Source organism: Penaeus vannamei, chromosome 22 (genome assembly GCF_042767895.1).
Source record: "Penaeus vannamei isolate JL-2024 chromosome 22, ASM4276789v1, whole genome shotgun sequence".
NCBI classification, from domain to species: Eukaryota; Metazoa; Arthropoda; class Malacostraca; order Decapoda; family Penaeidae; genus Penaeus; species Penaeus vannamei.
Window position 1 is genome coordinate 23,644,501 of NC_091570.1, and position 17,500 is coordinate 23,662,000.

Consider the following 17,500-nt stretch of genomic DNA (forward strand, 5'->3'; position numbering starts at 1 on the left):
CTATATAAATATGATGTGGCAACCTACTTTCATTGCCACTATCAGTCGCAAAGGCTGGCGACGCTATCTGCATTTTTGAATAAGAATGTAGGAGACGGCTCACAACTTCGGATAAAGACAGACCTTGCGTTTGTGAAAAGAAAATATCAGTAAAATGTAGGAAACAGATAAAATAACGTTTGACAATAAATCAAACACTGTGGCTATTCTTACGACATCGACAGCAGCAATCGCCCAGTGCGAAAGTATAGTGAATGCGCATGTTTCCACTTGTAAGAATAGTCCATAAATAATTGTTATGCCTGGTCGTAAGAATAGCAACAGTGTACTTACAAACGGCGTGATGTCCAATAAGTTGCCATTTACGTAATTTCGTGTAAATGATCCTTAAAAAATCTCGTTTCCCTGAAGCCTATCTTTACTGATGTGTAATATCATTATTAAAACATGTGACTACAAACGGTCATTCAGAAAGTGTCATGAAAGGAACGGCTCTCAACCTGTTCTTAATCTGCTTTTGCACTTGATCAAGAGTGCCATGTTAAACTACGCAAACAGACGACGTTTCTTTATGACCCAACCAGCGTATTCTTTATGACCATATTTATCTCATTTGGTGAAATGTTAGTCCTCAGTAAAGGAAAAGGGAGACTGGAAGGAGAACCCACAAGCTTCTCTGTGCAGTTCTGTTTTGGTATAGACGTGTCTTGATATACCCTCGCGTAGTGATTGAGTTTCAAATCTAACCTTCGAGAAACTTGCTTTCTTGATAATAAGAATTATCGGGAGAGGCATTTCTGGAAGTATTTCGTCTCACCCGTTTCTCAATACTTACACACACACATATATATGTATGTGTGTGCGTGTTCGTATATGCGTGTGTGCTTGTGTGTATGTATATAATAAGTCGCTGGTTAACTGGTCAACACTGAATATTAAGCTGACAACTCAAAATTCGTATCCTGCGTGCTTTCATTATCTATATAATTTTAATTCAACAACTAGGTCGCCACTTCAGCATCCGGGAGTATGTCAATTTTAGTAAAAATAAAATGTCGTTAGCTGAGATACGCCTTTTCCCAGTCTTGGTGACTAAGGATCAAAGTCGAGATTGAAGCGTAAAATTAATGGTACACTTACTGGAGATTTCACCGTGGAAAGCCTGGTCTTGCTCGCTGTGACCGCTGAATGCTGAGCCGTGACTGTCTGCGGGGAGGCGACCGGGCTTACTCCCCGCGCAACATGAACAGTGTGAGCGGACACGCAACAAAGCCTTATATGGTCATGCGAGGGACTCCATGTGCGGTGACGTTGGACGCCTTTCCGTAGATTTACTTAGCCTGAGTTGATGGACAGAGAAACCTGAGGTAGTCGCTCTGTCTCTCGAGAAGGAGGCTGCGACGACGCCTGAGCGCGAACTACCCTGAAGGGACGTGTCGGCGAGAACAGAAAACGAAGGAACAAGGGAACACTGTACACACTTTTATGTCTCAGTCTCTCTCTCTCTCTCTCTCTCTCTCTCTCTCTCTCTCTCTCTCTCTCTCTCTCTCTCTCTCTCTCTGTCTCTCTCTCTCTCTCTCTCTCTCGACTTCAAATATTGTATATACATACACTTTATTGTAACTTGACTCCATATTTTATCACACATGAGCAGACCAGGTCTTGCCTCCCTGAGATGTAGAGGGAATTTGTCTCTCGCTCTGATGATCTCCCGCCTCTACCTCGCCATAGGCGTCCTGCAGTATACAGTGCTCTACTGTTTATCGCTGGGCCAACGCGTCCTGCGCCCCGAACGATATAATGAACTGCCTCCAGCGCAAGCAATTATGACTCACCGTCACTCTCGCCGATTACTGTTTAACCACATTTAAACTCATATCATGCATATGCTCAAATTGTAACTCGGAAATGTCATTGCTTTCGTAATCATTATTATTGTCGATACTATATTTATCAATTTATGAATATTCTACCGACATACCTTATCATGAATCTTTTAGTCTTGTTAACATGAAAACACTTTTCTCACATGCCACAGCACTTAAGGTATCCCTTAAAACACACATGTGGTCATATGTTTCTAAATTTGTTCTCATTCAAATTCCTTTGCGTTTTCAATTGTGAAATGTTTCATAATTTCTGTGCAGGCGACACAGACCGCTCTGCCTCGCTCCTCCGTACCAGCTGCCATACTCCCCTAGGAATAAGTCTAAAATCTACGACAACGTTAACTCCACCACCTTCAAAGTAGGGGGATGCGTCAGCCCCGCATTTACACTCGCTATTCTGGCATGTTTTACCGGGGGGAAATCAGGTGATTATGCATGATACATGATTAGCGAAATGGAATTAGAATAAGATCAATAGAAACTAAAGGGCAGGGAGAAGTGGTGATTCACAAATTTTCCAAGCAAGAGAGGACAGATGGTGTTGTGTGTGCGTGTGTGTGAGAGAGAGAGAGAGAGAGAAAGATACAAATAGCTTATTTCGGGATTATAGTCATAAACAAGATAAGCTTTCACAAGGCTTTATTATTTTATCAATACAAATAAATTATTAATTCTAATTTGTACGCAGTGTAAATTATCAAACAGCAATCTTGTACACAAAGATCTCAGACTCTTGAGAATCTCACACAAATATTCATCACACGTAAATAACCTTTGCAATCTTTGGCGCGCCCAGTGGCATGTATCTGCGCCCCCCCCCCACCCCCACCCCTCAAGTATTAAAAACTGATACTCGCTGCCGAAGTAACCGATTTTTCCGTTATAAGGGGTCGCTGTTTTCCAAGTGGATTTGAACTCTAAAGGACACATGACTACGCCATCGCATGCAAAATCAAATGACATACAAAAATACAACTGAATGAATAAATAGCTATATAATCTGTAATATAAATTATTTAAACATCTTTTCCTCTACAGGTGACGCATACAAACAGCATGTTAAAAACAGAACATCAACACCGCCTCTGCCTTCCAGCATTTTTCAAAAACAAATATCACTTGCAATTATCTTTGCGAATTTGTCTAAGTATCCATGAGGTATATTCTACAACGTTGGTGTTGACACCCGGATATCCAGGCACTGCACACCTTTCTCCAAACGAGACGATGCCGAGCTGAAAGATAAAAATTGTGATTTTTACAAAATAAAACTGAAAACAGCAAAATCTGTTTCATTCTAAGAAACAAGCTCTTCCTTCGAAGCGCAGTGTCAAAATCTGTAAACACAACTAATAACATGCTCCCTGAAAACAGCCACTTTCAAACTAGCATATGGAGAAATATCAATCAAAAATGATTCTTAAAACACGTAATAGGAGAGCAAAGAGAACATCCACTAACCTGGTACCACAGCGTCCCCAGCTGCATCACCACAGGCCCTCCAGAATCCCCGAGGCAGGAGTCCACGCCCGGAGCAGCTGTGCACACCTGGAAAGGAAAAATACTGTTCGTAAAGTCTCCAACTTTGGACTGATCATACCGTTTCTGCAAATATTCAGATGGCTTTTGAATCACGGTAATTATTCGCACTTCATGTGTACGAGAGGGTTAAGACTCACGTGTTTTTTCGTGATGATATATTTGCTTTCGAGAGACGTGTAGTTTTTCTTACATTCCTTCAGACTGGTCACCATCAGCGTGCCTTTCTGCAACTTTCGCGGGTCCTTGCCAGCTGCAAAACAAGACATTTCGTCATAACGTCACCGTAATTCTACCATCCTCAGTATAAAGTAAGACCAGATCTATTATACGAAAGGAGTCCAGACACGTCACGAAGGCACTCACTAAAGCTCAAGCTCCCCCAGCCAAGGACAATAGTGTTGAGGTCCTCGTAGTCGCCTTCGGGTGGCAGGCATATGGGGGCGACGCCGGGGCCCAGAACCAGGTCTTTTCGCAGCATCAGTAGAGCAATGTCCGCTCTCTGTGGGGAGAATCATTTTTGCTGAGAAAAAATGGGGATGAAATAGTTTATATTGTGCGTGGGGGTAGAGTGTATATATACATAAACAAATTGATAAATATATAGATAAAGAAAGGGAGGGAGAAGGAGAGGGAGAGGAAGAGGGAGAAGGCGAAGGCGAAGGCTAAGGCGAAGGCGAGGGAGAAGGAGAGGGAGAGGGAGAGGGAGGGAGAGAGGGAGGGAGAGAGAAAGAGAGAGAGAGAGAGAGAGAGAGAGAGAGAGAGAGAGAGAGAGAGAGAGAGAGAGAGAGAGAGAGAGAGAGAGAGAGAGAGAGAGAGAGAGAGAGAGAATTTTTCATTATTGTCAATATTCGTTCGTAAGTATTCCGCTTGCACAAAACCAGCTCTGAACCCTCAGGGCCGCCACACCTGCGTCGACGGTCTATACTTCGGGTGGAGGATGATCTTCTGAACCCTGATGGACTGCTTGACTGTTTCGTCTTTGTTCTTCACGTCGTATTCGTTAGCTTTCACCACCACCTTGTCGCCTTTCTCAATCTCCCTGAAAGAGCAATGGTAATTCAACCTTTTCATATAAAATAATGTATGTATTCGGCAAGACTCTTTTCCACCTTCGGACAGGAATTCCGACTCAGCAAAGTCTCTGGTGCCTACAAAGCGTGCTCTAATGCCCCCACAGGATCCCCTGGAAGCGTTGCGCACACCTCCTTCAGGAGACTTACACATCAAAGACGCAGTGGGCGGCCGTCAGAATGAAGCGCGGGCTGACAATCGTCCCGCCACAGAAGAGCAGCGAGCCCTTGATGAGCAATTGCAGGTACACCATCCACGGCCACTCGCCCTTGTCGGCGTTGGTGCCGCCCTCGACCTTCCAGACTGAGGACGAATCCGGATCTAAGGCAGCTCTTGTGTCATTCTCAAAGGAGGCGTCGGTCGTGATTTCCGTGGCAGCTTCTGTGAAATATTCTGTGGTCTCTTCCGTAGTCACTTCTGTGATCTTCTGAACGAGGTCGATTGCAGTTTGTACATTAACATACAGTGAGGGTATGCTATCGGCATCTACTTTAGTCTTACCGCATACTGGAACGATATGATACAGTGAATAATGTGAAGAAAAGTGTGCACTAAGGTCTATTTAGCCTCAGATGCCCACAAACATTAAAAATTATGAAATAGTAAAAGTATGTCATTATCAATATGCACTTGGACTCTTGAATTATATCTGACAAAACATAACATCACCTTTAACTACATTTAGGTTATATATATAGAAAATACATGTACCATTTAACAATCGCATACCACAAAAATTACTTTTCGTTACTTACACATTGGGCATTTTTGTTTGCCTTGCGGCCGATGACCTTCACCTCCTGTGGAATGGTGAAAGAGACAACCAATTTCAAACACTTTTATTCATATACAGAATTCAATTGAAGGAAAATTTATGAATATTACAAACTATCCACTTCCTCCAAAAATACCCAAGCATTTAACTTGGTTTCTTTATCATAAAGAATATTGTAACTCCGAAATTATCGGGGATTTTTTAGGGTTAATTCTGAAAAATGTATAATAATTTTCGTGAATGAGAATTTAAGATATTTAAAATGGGTATCCGGGTGTCGATCATACAATGTCATAGTATCTCTTCGGAGAAAAATACGTGTTACTTAAAATGTATTTTAAAAAGATCAAATTACCAATCATTACCATTAAAATGCAAAGAATTACGAAGCAAAAATATTTTGAGCTGATTTCCGAATAATGCAGAATCAACTACACGGAATTTCGACTGTGTACTATATATTCTAGCAGGAATAAACAAACTATACTAAATTGAAGTGACAGCTTGTTATTAATGTTTTTACCCATTGACATAATATATACTAATAAATTACAGGATATGCAACCAAAACCTATGAAATACCATATTACTGTTATACTCTTAAACGAACTCTATACTATAAGTTTTAGTTCGCTGTATGATGTAAGACTGTGCGATTTATTTGAGCTCTTGCAGGATTATGAACCTAAAGAAAAAGTATGATATGCATAAACAAAAAAAAACATACATATATCAACTTGCCAAACTACCGGAAAAAAACACACACATACAGGCGCACACACACACACACACACACGCACACACACACATACACACACACACACACACACACACACACACACACACACACACACACACACACACACACACACACACACACACACACACACACACACACACACACACAACACAATATACTCAATAACACACCCACTCACTCATTCATTCACTCAATCAATCACTCATTTTATCACTCACTCACTCTCATTCACTATCATTCCCTCGCTTATTCACCTACTCTCTCACACATTCATTCAATCACTCACCTAGTCACTCATTTTCTCATCCGATCACTCATTCCCTCACCCATTCACTCAATCAGTCATTCATCATTCCCTCACACACTTATTCACACACTCACTCACTTACTCACGCACTCACGACCTTCCACCTCGAACTTCGCACCTGTACCGATGACGTTGCACTTGACCACCGAAGGTTCTGCCGAGGAATCTGCACTCCCGAGGACGGGCCTGTGCGTCAGGAGGAGCTCCGTCAGCTTCCTCTCCTTCACCGTCGCCGTCCCGCCACAAATCCTTGAAGGGGAGAGAAGAACAGGGTGTGGGTGAGAACGTTCTTGAAGGAGAGAGAAAATGAAGAACAGGGTGTGGGTGAGAACGTTCTTGAAGGAGAGAGAAAATGAAGAACAGGGTGTGGGTGAGAACGTTCTTGAAGGAGAGAGAAAATGAAGAACAGGTGTGGGTGAGAACGTTCTTGAAGGAGAGAGAAAATGAAGAACAGGGTGTGGGTGAGAACGTTCTTGAAGGAGAGAGAAAATGAAGAACAGGGTGTGGGTGAGAACGTTCTTGAAGGAGAGAGAAAATGAAGAACAGGGTGTGGGTGAGAACGTTCTTGAAGGAGAGAGAAAATGAAGAACAGGTGTGGGTGAGAACGTTCTTGAAGGAGAGAGAAAATGAAGAACAGGTGTGGGTGAGAACGTTCTTGAAGGAGAGAGAAAATGAAGAACAGGGTGTGGGTGAGAATGTTCTTGAAGGAGAGAGAAAATGAAGAACAGGTGTGGGTGAGAACGTTCTTGAAGGAGAGAGAAAATGAAGAACAGGGTGTGGGTGAGAACGTTCTTGAAGGAGAGAGAAAATGAAGAACAGGTGTGGGTGAGAACGTTCTTGAAGGAGAGAGAAAATGAAGAACAGGGTGTGGGTGAGAACGTTCTTGAAGGAGAGAGAAAATGAAGAACAGGGTGTGGGTGAGAACGTTCTTGAAGGAGAGAGAAAATGAAGAACAGGGTGTGGGTGAGAACGTTCTTGAAGGAGAGAGAAAATGAAGAACAGGGTGTGGGTGAGAACGTTCTTGAAGGAGAGAGAAAACGAAGAACAGGTGTGGGTGAGAACGTTCTTGAAGGAGAGAGAAAATGAAGAACAGGGTGTGGGTGAGAACGTTCTTGAATGAGAGAGAAAATGAAGAAAAGGGTGTGGGTGAGAACGTTCTGAAAGGAGAGAGAAAATGAAGAACAGGGTGTGGGTGAGAACGTTCTCGAAGGGGAGAGAAAATGAAGACCAGGGTGTGGGTGAGAACGTTCTTGAAGGAGAGAGAAAACGAAGAACAGGTGTGGGTGAGAACGTTCTTGAAGGAGAGAGAAAATGAAGAACAGGGTGTGGGTGAGAACGTTCTTGAAGGAGAGAGAAAATGAAGACCAGGGTGTGGGTGAGAACGTTCTTGAAGGAGAGAGAAAATGAAGAACAGGGTGTGGGTGAGAACGTTCTTGAAGGAGAGAGAAAACGAAGAACAGGTGTGGGTGAGAACGTTCTTGAAGGAGAGAGAAAATGAAGAACAGGGTGTGGGTGAGAACGTTCTTGAAGGAGAGAGAAAATGAAGACCAGGGTGTGGGTGAGAACGTTCTTGAAGGAGAGAGAAAATGAAGAACAGGGTGTGGGTGAGAACGTTCTTGAAGGATAGAGAAAATGAAGAACAGGGTGTGGGTGAGAACGTTCTTGAAGGGAAGAGAAAATGAAGAACAGGGTGTGGGTGAGAACGTTCTTGAAGGAGAGAGAAAATGAAGAACAGGTGTGGGTGAGAACGTTCTGGAAGGAGAGAGAAAATGAAGAACAGGGTGTGGGTGAGAACGTTCTTCAAGGGGAGAGAAAATGAAGAACAGGGTTTGGGTGAGAACGTTCTTGAATGAGAGAGAAAATGAAGAACAGGGTGTGGGCGAGAACGTTCTTGAAGGAGAGAGAAAATGAAGAACAGGGTGTGGGTGAGAACGTTCTTGAAGGAGAGAGAAAATGAAGAACAGGGTGTGGGTGAGAACGTTCTTGAAGGAGAGAGAAAATGAAGAACAGGGTGTGGGTGAGAACGTTCTTGAAGGAGAGAGAAAATGAATAACAGGGTTTGGGTGAGAACGTTCTTGAAGGAGAGAGAAAATGAAGAACAGGGTTTGGGTGAGAACGTTCTTGAAGGAGAGAGAAAATGAAGAACAGGGTGTGGGTGAGAACGTTCTTGAATGAGAGAGAAAATCAAGAACAGGGTGTGGGTGAGAACGTTCTTGAAGGAGAGAGAAAATGAAGAACAGGGTGTGGGTGAGAACGTTCTTGAAGGAGAGAGAAAATGAAGAACAGGGTGTGGGTGAGAACGTTCTTGAATGAGAGAGAAAATGAAGAACAGGGTGTGGGTGAGAACGTTCTTGAAGGAGAGATAAAATGAAGAACAGGGTGTGGGTGAGAACGTTCTTGAAGGAGAGAGAAAATGAAGAACAGGGTGTGGGTGAGAACGTTCTTGAAGGAGAGAGAAAATGAAGAACAGGGTGTGGGTGAGAACGTTCTTGAAGGAGAGAGAAAATGAAGAACAGGGTGTGGGTGAGAACGTTCTTGAAGGAGAGAGAAAATGAAGAACAGGGTGTGGGTGAGAACGTTCTTGAAGGAGAGAGAAAATGAAGAACAGGGTGTGGGTGAGAACGTTCTTGAAGGAGAGAGAAAATGAAGAACAGGTGTGGGTGAGAACGTTCTGGAAGGAGAGAGAAAATGAAGAACAGGGTGTGGGTGAGAACGTTCTTCAAGGGGAGAGAAAATGAAGAACAGGGTGTGGGTGAGAACGTTCTTGAATGAGAGAGAAAATGAAGAACAGGGTGTGGGTGAGAACGTTCTTGAAGGAGAGAGAAAATGAAGAACAGGGTGTGGGTGAGAACGTTCTTGAAGGAGAGAGAAAATGAAGAACAGGGTGTGGGTGAGAACGTTCTTGAAGGAGAGAGAAAATGAAGAACAGGGTGTGGGTGAGAACGTTCTTGAAGGAGAGAGAAAATGAATAACAGGGTTTGGGTGAGAACGTTCTTGAAGGAGAGAGAAAATGAAGAACAGGGTTTGGGTGAGAACGTTCTTGAAGGAGAGAGAAAATGAAGAACAGGGTGTGGGTGAGAACGTTCTTGAATGAGAGAGAAAATCAAGAACAGGGTGTGGGTGAGAACGTTCTTGAAGGAGAGAGAAAATGAAGAACAGGGTGTGGATGAGAACGTTCTTGAAGGAAAGAGAAAATGAAGAACAAGATGTGGGTGAGAACGTTCTTGAAGGAGAGAGAAAATGAAGAACAGGGTGTGGGTGAGAACGTTCTTGAAGGAGAGAGAAAATGAAGAACAGGGTGTGGGTGAGAACGTTCTTGAAGGAGAGAGAAAATGAAGAACAGGGTGTGGGTGAGAACGTTCTTGAAGGAGAGAGAAAATGAAGAACAGGGTGTGGGTGAGAACGTTCTTGAAGGAGAGAGAAAATGAAGAACAGGGTGTGGGTGAGAACGTTCTTGAAGGAGAGAGAAAATGAAGAACAGGGTGTGGGTGAGAACGTTCTTGAAGGAGAGAGAAAATGAAGAACAGGGTGTGGGTGAGAACGTTCTTGAAGGAGAGAGAAAATGAAGAACAGGGTGTGGGTGAGAACGTTCTTGAAGGAGAGAGAAAATGAAGAACAGGGTGTGGGTGAGAACGTTCTTGAAGGAGAGAGAAAATGAAGAACAGGGTGTGGGTGAGAACGTTCTTGAAGGAGAGAGAAAATGAAGAACAGGGTGTGGGTGAGAACGTTCTTGAAGGAGAGAGAAAATGAAGAACAGGGTGTGGGTGAGAACGTTCTTGAAGGAGAGAGAAAATGAAGAACAGGGTGTGGGTGAGAACGTTCTTGAAGGAGAGAGAAAATGAAGAACAGGGTGTGGGTGAGAACGTTCTTGAAGGAGAGAGAAAATGAAGAACAGGGTGTGGGTGAGAACGTTCTTGAAGGAGAGAGAAAATGAAGAAAAGGGTGTGGGTGAGAACGTTCTTGAATGAGAGAGAAAATGAAGAACAGGGTGTGGGTGAGAACGTTCTTGAAGGAGAGAGAAAATGAAGAACAGGGTGTGGGTGAGAACGTTCTTGAAGGAGAGAGAAAATGAAGAACAGGGTGTGGGTGAGAACGTTCTTGAAGGAGAGAGAAAATGAAGAACAGGGTGTGGGTGAGAACGTTCTTGAAGGAGAGAGAAAATGAAGAACAGGGTGTGGGTGAGAACGTTCTTGAAGGAGAGAGAAAATGAAGAACAGGGTGTGGGTGAGAACGTTCTTGAAGGAGAGAGAAAATGAAGAACAGGGTGTGGGTGAGAACGTTCTTGAAGGAGAGAGAAAATGAAGAACAGGGTGTGGGTGAGAACGTTCTTGAAGGAGAGAGAAAATGAAGAACAGGGTGTGGGTGAGAACGTTCTTGAAGGAGAGAGAAAATGAAGAACAGGGTGTGGGTGAGAACGTTCTTGAAGGAGAGAGAAAATGAAGAACAGGGTTTGGGTGAGAACGTTCTTGAAGGAGAGAGAAAATGAAGAACAGGGTGTGGGTGAGTACGTTCTTTAAGGAGAGAGAAAATGAAGAACAGGTGTGGGTGAGAACGTTCTTGAATGAGAGAGAAAATGAAGAACAGGGTGTAGGTGAGAACGTTCTTGAAGGAGAGAGAAAATGAAGACCAGGGTGTGGGTGAGAACGTTCTTGAAGGAGAGAGAAAATGAAGAACAGGGTGTGGGTGAGAACGTTCTTGAAGGAGAGAGAAAATGAAGAACAGGTGTGGGTGAGAACGTTCTTGAAGGAGAGAGAAAATGAAGAACAGGGTTTGGGTGAGAACGTTCTTGAAGGAGAGAGAAAATGAAGAACAGGGTGTGGGTGAGTACGTTCTTTAAGGAGAGAGAAAATGAAGAACAGGGTGTGGGTGAGAACGTTCTTGAAGGAGAGAGAAAATGAAGAACAGGGTGTGGGTGAGAACGTTCTTAAAGGAGAGAGAAAATGAAGAACAGGGTGTGGGTGAGAACGTTCTTGAAGGAGAGAGAAAATGAAGAACAGGGTGTGGGTGAGAACGTTCTTGAAGGAGAGAGAAAATGAAGAACAGGGTGTGGGTGAGAACGTTCTTGAAGGAGAGAGAAAATGAAGAACAGGGTGTGGGTGAAAACGTTCTTGAAGGAGAGAGAAAATGAAGACCAGGGTGTGGGTGAGAACGTTCTTGAAGGAGAGAGAAAATGAAGAACAGGTGTGGGTGAGAACGTTCTTGAAGGAGAGAGAAAATGAAGAACAGGGTGTGGGTGAGAACGTTCTTGAAGGAGAGAGAAAATGAAGAACAGGATTTGGGTGAGAACATTCTTGAAGGGGAGAGAAAATGAAGAAAAGGGTGTGGGTGAGAACGTTCTTGAAGGAGAGAGAAAATGAAGAACAGGGTGTGGGTGAGAACGTTCTTGAAGGAGAGAGAAAATGAAGAACAGGGTGTGGGTGAGAACGTTCTTGAAGGAGAGAGAAAATGAAGAACAGGGTGTGGGTGAGAACGTTCTTGAAGGAGAGAGAAAATGAAGAACAGGGTGTGGGTGAGAACGTTCTTGAAGGAGAGAGAAAATGAAGAACAGGGTGTGGGTGAGAACGTTCTTGAAGGAGAGAGAAAATGAAGAACAGGGTTTGGGTGAGAACGTTCTTGAAGGAGTGAGAAAATGAAGAACAGGGTGTGGGTGAGAACGTTCTTGAAGGAGAGAGAAAATGAAGAACAGGTGTGGGTGAGAACGTTCTTGAATGAGAGAGAAAATGAAGAACAGGGTGTGGGTGAGAACGTTCTTGAAGGAGAGAGAAAATGAAGAACAGGGTGTGGGTGAGAACGTTCTTGAAGGAGAGAGAAAATGAAGAACAGGGTGTGGGTGAGAACGTTCTTGAAGGAGAGAGAAAATGAAGAACAGGGTGTGGGTGAAAACGTTCTTGAAGGAGAGAGAAAATGAAGAACAGGGTGTGGGTGAGAACGTTCTTGAAGGAGAGAGAAAATGAAGAACAGGGTGTGGGTGAGAACGTTCTTGAAGGGGAGAGAAAATGAAGAACAGGGTGTGGGTGAGAACGTTCTTGAAGGAGAGAGAAAATGAAGAACAGGGTGTGGGTGAGAACGTTCTTGAAGGAGAGAGAAAATGAAGAACAGGGTGTGGGTGAGAACGTTCTTGAAGGAGAGAGAAAATGAAGACCAGGGTGTGGGTGAGAACGTTCTTGAAGGAGAGAGAAAATGAAGAACAGGGTGTGGGTGAGAACGTTCTTGAAGGAGAGAGAAAATGAAGACCAGGGTGTGGGTGAGAACGTTCTTGAAGGAGAGAGAAAATGAAGAACAGGGTGTGGGTGAGAACGTTCTTGAAGGAGAGAGAAAATGAAGACCAGGGTGTGGGTGAGAACGTTCTTGAAGGAGAGAGAAAATGAAGACCAGGGTGTGGGTGAGAACGTTCTTGAAGGAGAGAGAAAATGAAGAACAGGGTGTGGGTGAGAACGTTCTTGAAGGAGAGAGAAAATGAAGAACAGGGTGTGGGTGAGAACGTTCTTGAAGGAGAAAGAAAATGAAGACCAGGGTGTGGGTGAGAACGTTCTTGAAGGAGAAAGAAAATGAAGACCAGGGTGTGGGTGAGAACGTTCTTGAAGGAGAAAGAAAATGAAGACCAGGGTGTGGGTGAGAACGTTCTTGAAGGAGAGAGAAAATGAAGAACAGGGTGTGGGTGAGAACGTTCTTGAAGGAGAAAGAAAATGAAGACCAGGGTGTGGGTGAGAACGTTCTTGAAGGAGAGAGAAAATGAAGAACAGGGTGTGGGTGAGAACGTTCTTGAAGGAGAAAGAAAATGAAGACCAGGGTGTGGGTGAGAACGTTCTTGAAGGAGAGAGAAAATGAAGAACAGGGTGTGGGTGAGAACGTTCTTGAAGGAGAAAGAAAATGAAGACCAGGGTGTGGGTGAGAACGTTCTTGAAGGAGAGAGAAAATGAAGAACAGGGTGTGGGTGAGAACGTTCTTGAAGGAGAGAGAAAATGAAGAAAAGGGTGTGGGTGAGAACGTTCTTGAAGGAGAGAGAAAATGAAGACCAGGGTGTGGGTGAGAACGTTCTTGAAGGAGAGAGAAAATGAAGAACAGGGTGTGGGTGAGAACGTTCTTGAAGGAGAGAGAAAATGAAGAACAGGGTGTGGGTGAGAACGTTCTTGAAGGAGAGAGAAAATGAAGAACAGGGTGTGGGTGAGAACGTTCTTGAAGGAGAGAGAAAATGAAGAACAGGGTGTGGGTGAGAACGTTCTTGAAGGGGAGAGAAAATGAAGAACAGGGTGTGGGTGAGAACGTTCTTGAAGGAGAGAGAAAATGAAGAACAGGATTTGGGTGAGTACGTTCTTGAAGGAGAGAGAAAATGAAGAACAGGTGTGGGTGAGAACGTTCTTGAAGGAGAGAGAAAATGAAGAACAGGGTGTGGGTGAGTACGTTCTTGAAGGAGAGAGAAAATGAAGAACAGGTGTGGGTGAGAACGTTCTTGAAGGAGAGAGAAAATGAAGAACAGGGTGTGGGTGAGAACGTTCTTTAAGGAGAGATAAAATGAAGAACAGGGTGTGGGTGAGAACGTTCTTGAAGGAGAGAGAAAATGAAGAACAGGGTGTGGGTGAGAACGTTCTTGAAGGAGAGAGAAAATGAAGAACAGGGTGTGGGTGAGAACGTTTTTGAAGGGGAGAGAAAATGAAGAACAGGGTGTGGGTGAGCACGTTCTTGAAGGAGAGAGAAAATGAAGAACAAGTGTGGGTGAGAACGTTCTTGAAGGAGAGAGAAAATGAAGAACAGGGTGTGGGTGAGAACGTTCTTGAAGGAGAGATAAAATGAAGAACAGGGTGTGGGTGAGAACGTTCTTGAAGGAGAGAGAAAATGAAGAACAGGGTGTGGGTGAGAACGTTCTTGAAGGAGAGAGAAAATGAAGAACAGGTGTGGGTGAGAACGTTCTTGAAGGAGAGAGAAAATGAAGAACAGGGTTTGGGTGAGAACGTTCTTGAAGGAGAGAGAAAATGAAGAACAGGGTTTGGGTGAGAACGTTCTTGAAGGAGAGAGAAAATGAAGAACAGGGTGTGGGTGAGAACGTTCTTGAAGGAGAGAGAAAATGAAGAACAGGGTGTGGGTGAGAACGTTCTTGAAGGAGAGAGAAAATGAAGAACAGGGTTTGGGTGAGAACGTTCTTGAAGGAGAGAGAAAATGAAGAAAAGGGTGTGGGTGAGAACGTTCTTGAAGGAGAGAGAAAATGAAGAACAGGGTTTGGGTGAGAACGTTCTTGAAGGAGAGAGAAAATGAAGAACAGGGTGTGGGTGAGAACGTTCTTGAAGGAGAGAGAAAATGAAGAACAGGGTGTGGGTGAGAACGTTCTTGAAGGAGAGAGAAAATGAAGAACAGGGTGTGGGTGAGAACGTTCTTGAAGGAGAGAGAAAATGAAGAACAGGGTTTGGGTGAGAACGTTCTTGAAGGAGAGAGAAAATGAAGAAAAGGGTGTGGGTGAGAACGTTCTTGAAGGAGAGAGAAAATGAAGAACAGGGTGTGGGTGAGAACGTTCTTGAAGGAGAGAGAAAATGAAGAACAGGGTGTGGGTGAGAACGTTCTTGAAGGAGAGAGAAAATGAAGAACAGGGTGTGGGTGAGAACGTTCTTGAAGGAGAGAGAAAATGAAGAACAGGGTGTGGGTGAGAACGTTCTTGAAGGAGAGAGAAAATGAAGAACAGGGTGTGGGTGAGAACGTTCTTGAAGGAGAGAGAAAATGAAGAACAGGGTGTGGGTGAGAACGTTCTTGAAGGAGAGAGAAAATGAAGAACAGGGTGTGGGTGAGAACGTTCTTGAAGGAGAGAGAAAATGAAGAACAGGGTTTGGGTGAGAACGTTCTTGAAGGAGAGAGAAAATGAAGAAAAGGGTGTGGGTGAGAACGTTCTTGAAGGAGAGAGAAAATGAAGAACAGGGTGTGGGTGAGAACGTTCTTGAAGGAGAGAGAAAATGAAGAACAGGGTGTGGGTGAGAACGTTCTTGAAGGAGAGAGAAAATGAAGAACAGGGTGTGGGTGAGAACGTTCTTGAAGGAGAGAGAAAATGAAGAACAGGGTGTGGGTGAGTACGTTCTTGAAGGAGAGAGAAAATGAAGAACAGGGTGTGGGTGAGAACGTTCTTGAATGAGAGAGAAAATTAAGAACAGGGTGTGGGTGAGAACGTTCTTGAATGAGAGAGAAAATGAAGAACAGGGTGTGGGTGAGAACGTTCTTGAAGGAGAGAGAAAATGAAGAACAGGGTGTGGGTGAGAACGTTCTTGAAGGGGAGAGAAAATGAAGAACAGGGTGTGGGTGAGAACGTTCTTGAAGGAGAGAGAAAATGAAGAACAGGGTGTGGGTGAGTACGTTCTTGAAGGAGAGAGAAAATGAAGAACAGGGTGTGGGTGAGAACGTTCTTGAATGAGAGAGAAAATGAAGAACAGGGTGTGGGTGAGAACGTTCTTGAAGGAGAGATAAAATGAAGAACAGGGTGTGGGTGAGAACGTTCTTGAAGGAGAGAGAAAATGAAGAACAGGGTGTGGGTGAGAACGTTCTTGAAGGAGAGAGAAAATGAAGAACAGGGTGTGGGTGGGAACGTTCTGAAAGGAGAGAGAAAATGAAGAACAGGGTGTGGGTGAGAACGTTCTTGAAGGAGAGAGAAAATGAAGAACAGGGTGTGGGTGAGAACGTTCTTGAAGGAGAGAGAAAATGAAGAAAAGGGTGTGGGCGAGAACGTTCTTGAAGGAGAGAGAAAATGAAGAACAGGGTGTGGGTGAGAACGTTCTTGAAGGAGAGAGAAAATGAAGAACAGGGTTTGGGTGAGAACGTTCTTGAAGGAGAGAGAAAATGAAGAAAAGGGTGTGGGCGAGAACGTTCTTGAAGGAGAGAGAAAATGAAGAAAAGGGTGTGGGCGAGAACGTTCTTGAAGGAGAGAGAAAATGAAGAACAGGGTGTGGGTGAGAACGTTCTTGAATGAGAGAGAAAATTAAGAACAGGGTGTGGGTGAGAACGTTCTTGAAGGAGAGAGAAAATGAAGAACAGGGTGTGGGTGAGAACGTTCTTGAAGGAGAGAGAAAATGAAGAACAGGGTGTGGGTGAGAACGTTCTTGAAGGAGAGAGAAAATGAAGAACAGGGTGTGGGTGAGAACGTTCTTGAAGGAGAGAGAAAATGAAGAACAGGGTGTGGGTGAGAACGTTCTTGAAGGAGAGAGAAAATGAAGAACAGGGTTTTGGTGAGAACGTTCTTCAAGGGGAGAGAAAATGAAGAACAGGGTGTGGGTGAGAACGTTCTTGAAGGAGAGAGAAAATGAAGAACAGGGTGTGGGTGAGAACGTTCTTGAAGGAGAGAGAAAATGAAGAACAGGGTGTGGGTGAGAACGTTCTTGAAGGAGAGAGAAAATGAAGAACAGGGTGTGGGTGAGAACGTTCTTGAAGGAGAGAGAAAATGAAGAACAGGGTTTTGGTGAGAACGTTCTTCAAGGGGAGAGAAAATGAAGAACAGGGTGTGGGTGAGAACGTTCTTGAAGGAGAGAGAAAATGAAGAACAGGGTGTGGGTGAGAACGTTCTTGAAGGAGAGAGAAAATGAAGAACAGGGTGTGGGTGAGAACGTTCTTGAAGGAGAGAGAAAATCAAGAACAGGGTGTGGGTGAGAACGTTCTGAAAGGAGAGAGAAAATGAAGAACAGGGTGTGGGTGAGAACGTTCTTGAAGGAGAGAGAAAATGAAGAACAGGGTGTGGGTGAGAACGTTCTTGAAGGAGAGAGAAAATGAAGAACAGGGTGTGGGTGAGAACGTTCTTGAAGGAGAGAGAAAATGAAGAACAGGGTGTGGGTGAGAACGTTCTTGAAGGAGAGAGAAAATGAAGAACAGGGTGTGGGTGAGAACGTTCTGAAAGGAGAGAGAAAATGAAGAACAGGGTGTGGGTGAGAACGTTCTTGAAGGAGAGAGAAAATGAAGAACAGGGTGTGGGTGAGAACGTTCTTGAAGGAGAGAGAAAATGAAGAACAGGGTGTGGGTGAGAACGTTCTTGAAGGAGAGAGAAAATGAAGAACAGGGTGTGGGTGAGAGGGTTCTTGAAGGAGAGAGAAAATGAAGAACAGGGTGTGGGTGAGAACGTTCTTGAATGAGAGAGAAAATGAAGAACAGGGTGTGGGTGAGAACGTTCTTGAATGAGAGAGAAAATGAAGAACAGG

General features: G+C 44.1%; 2 protein-coding genes and 1 long non-coding RNA gene across 6 annotated transcripts in view; 1 reads left to right on the forward strand and 2 right to left on the reverse strand.

The window, feature by feature from the left end:
- The window catches only part of LOC113818938 (uncharacterized), a 10,958-nt gene extending 9,215 nt beyond the window's left edge, over positions 1–1,743 (reverse strand). The window contains exon 1 of one of the 3 annotated variants that reach the window (XM_070136728.1): positions 1,612–1,743. In XM_070136728.1, coding sequence (XP_069992829.1) covers positions 1,612–1,634 — 23 coding nt within the window. In that variant the 5' untranslated portion in view covers positions 1,635–1,743. Of the gene's footprint in view, positions 1–1,140; positions 1,426–1,611 lie in introns of those variants that run through there. The other 2 variants (XM_070136731.1, XM_070136730.1) reach the window with 2 other exon arrangements.
- The window catches only part of LOC138865662 (uncharacterized), a 3,323-nt gene extending 148 nt beyond the window's left edge, over positions 1–3,175 (forward strand). Inside the window, exons 1-2 of the long non-coding RNA XR_011399449.1 lie at positions 1–156; positions 2,928–3,175. The exon at positions 1–156 is cut by the window's left edge and continues 148 nt beyond it. This is a non-coding gene — a long non-coding RNA (uncharacterized lncRNA). The remainder of the gene's footprint in view (positions 157–2,927) is intronic.
- The window catches only part of LOC113826582 (coagulation factor IX), a 41,799-nt gene continuing 26,810 nt past the window's right edge, over positions 2,512–17,500 (reverse strand). For both annotated transcript variants that reach the window (XM_070136724.1, XM_070136725.1), the window contains exons 6-13: positions 6,463–6,593; positions 5,258–5,302; positions 4,652–5,009; positions 4,338–4,470; positions 3,795–3,930; positions 3,569–3,681; positions 3,351–3,437; positions 2,512–3,124 (exon numbers count right to left, since the gene is read on the reverse strand). In XM_070136724.1, coding sequence (XP_069992825.1) covers positions 3,005–3,124; positions 3,351–3,437; positions 3,569–3,681; positions 3,795–3,930; positions 4,338–4,470; positions 4,652–5,009; positions 5,258–5,302; positions 6,463–6,593 — 1,123 coding nt within the window. In that variant the 3' untranslated portion in view covers positions 2,512–3,004. The remainder of the gene's footprint in view (positions 3,125–3,350; positions 3,438–3,568; positions 3,682–3,794; positions 3,931–4,337; positions 4,471–4,651; positions 5,010–5,257; positions 5,303–6,462; positions 6,594–17,500) is intronic.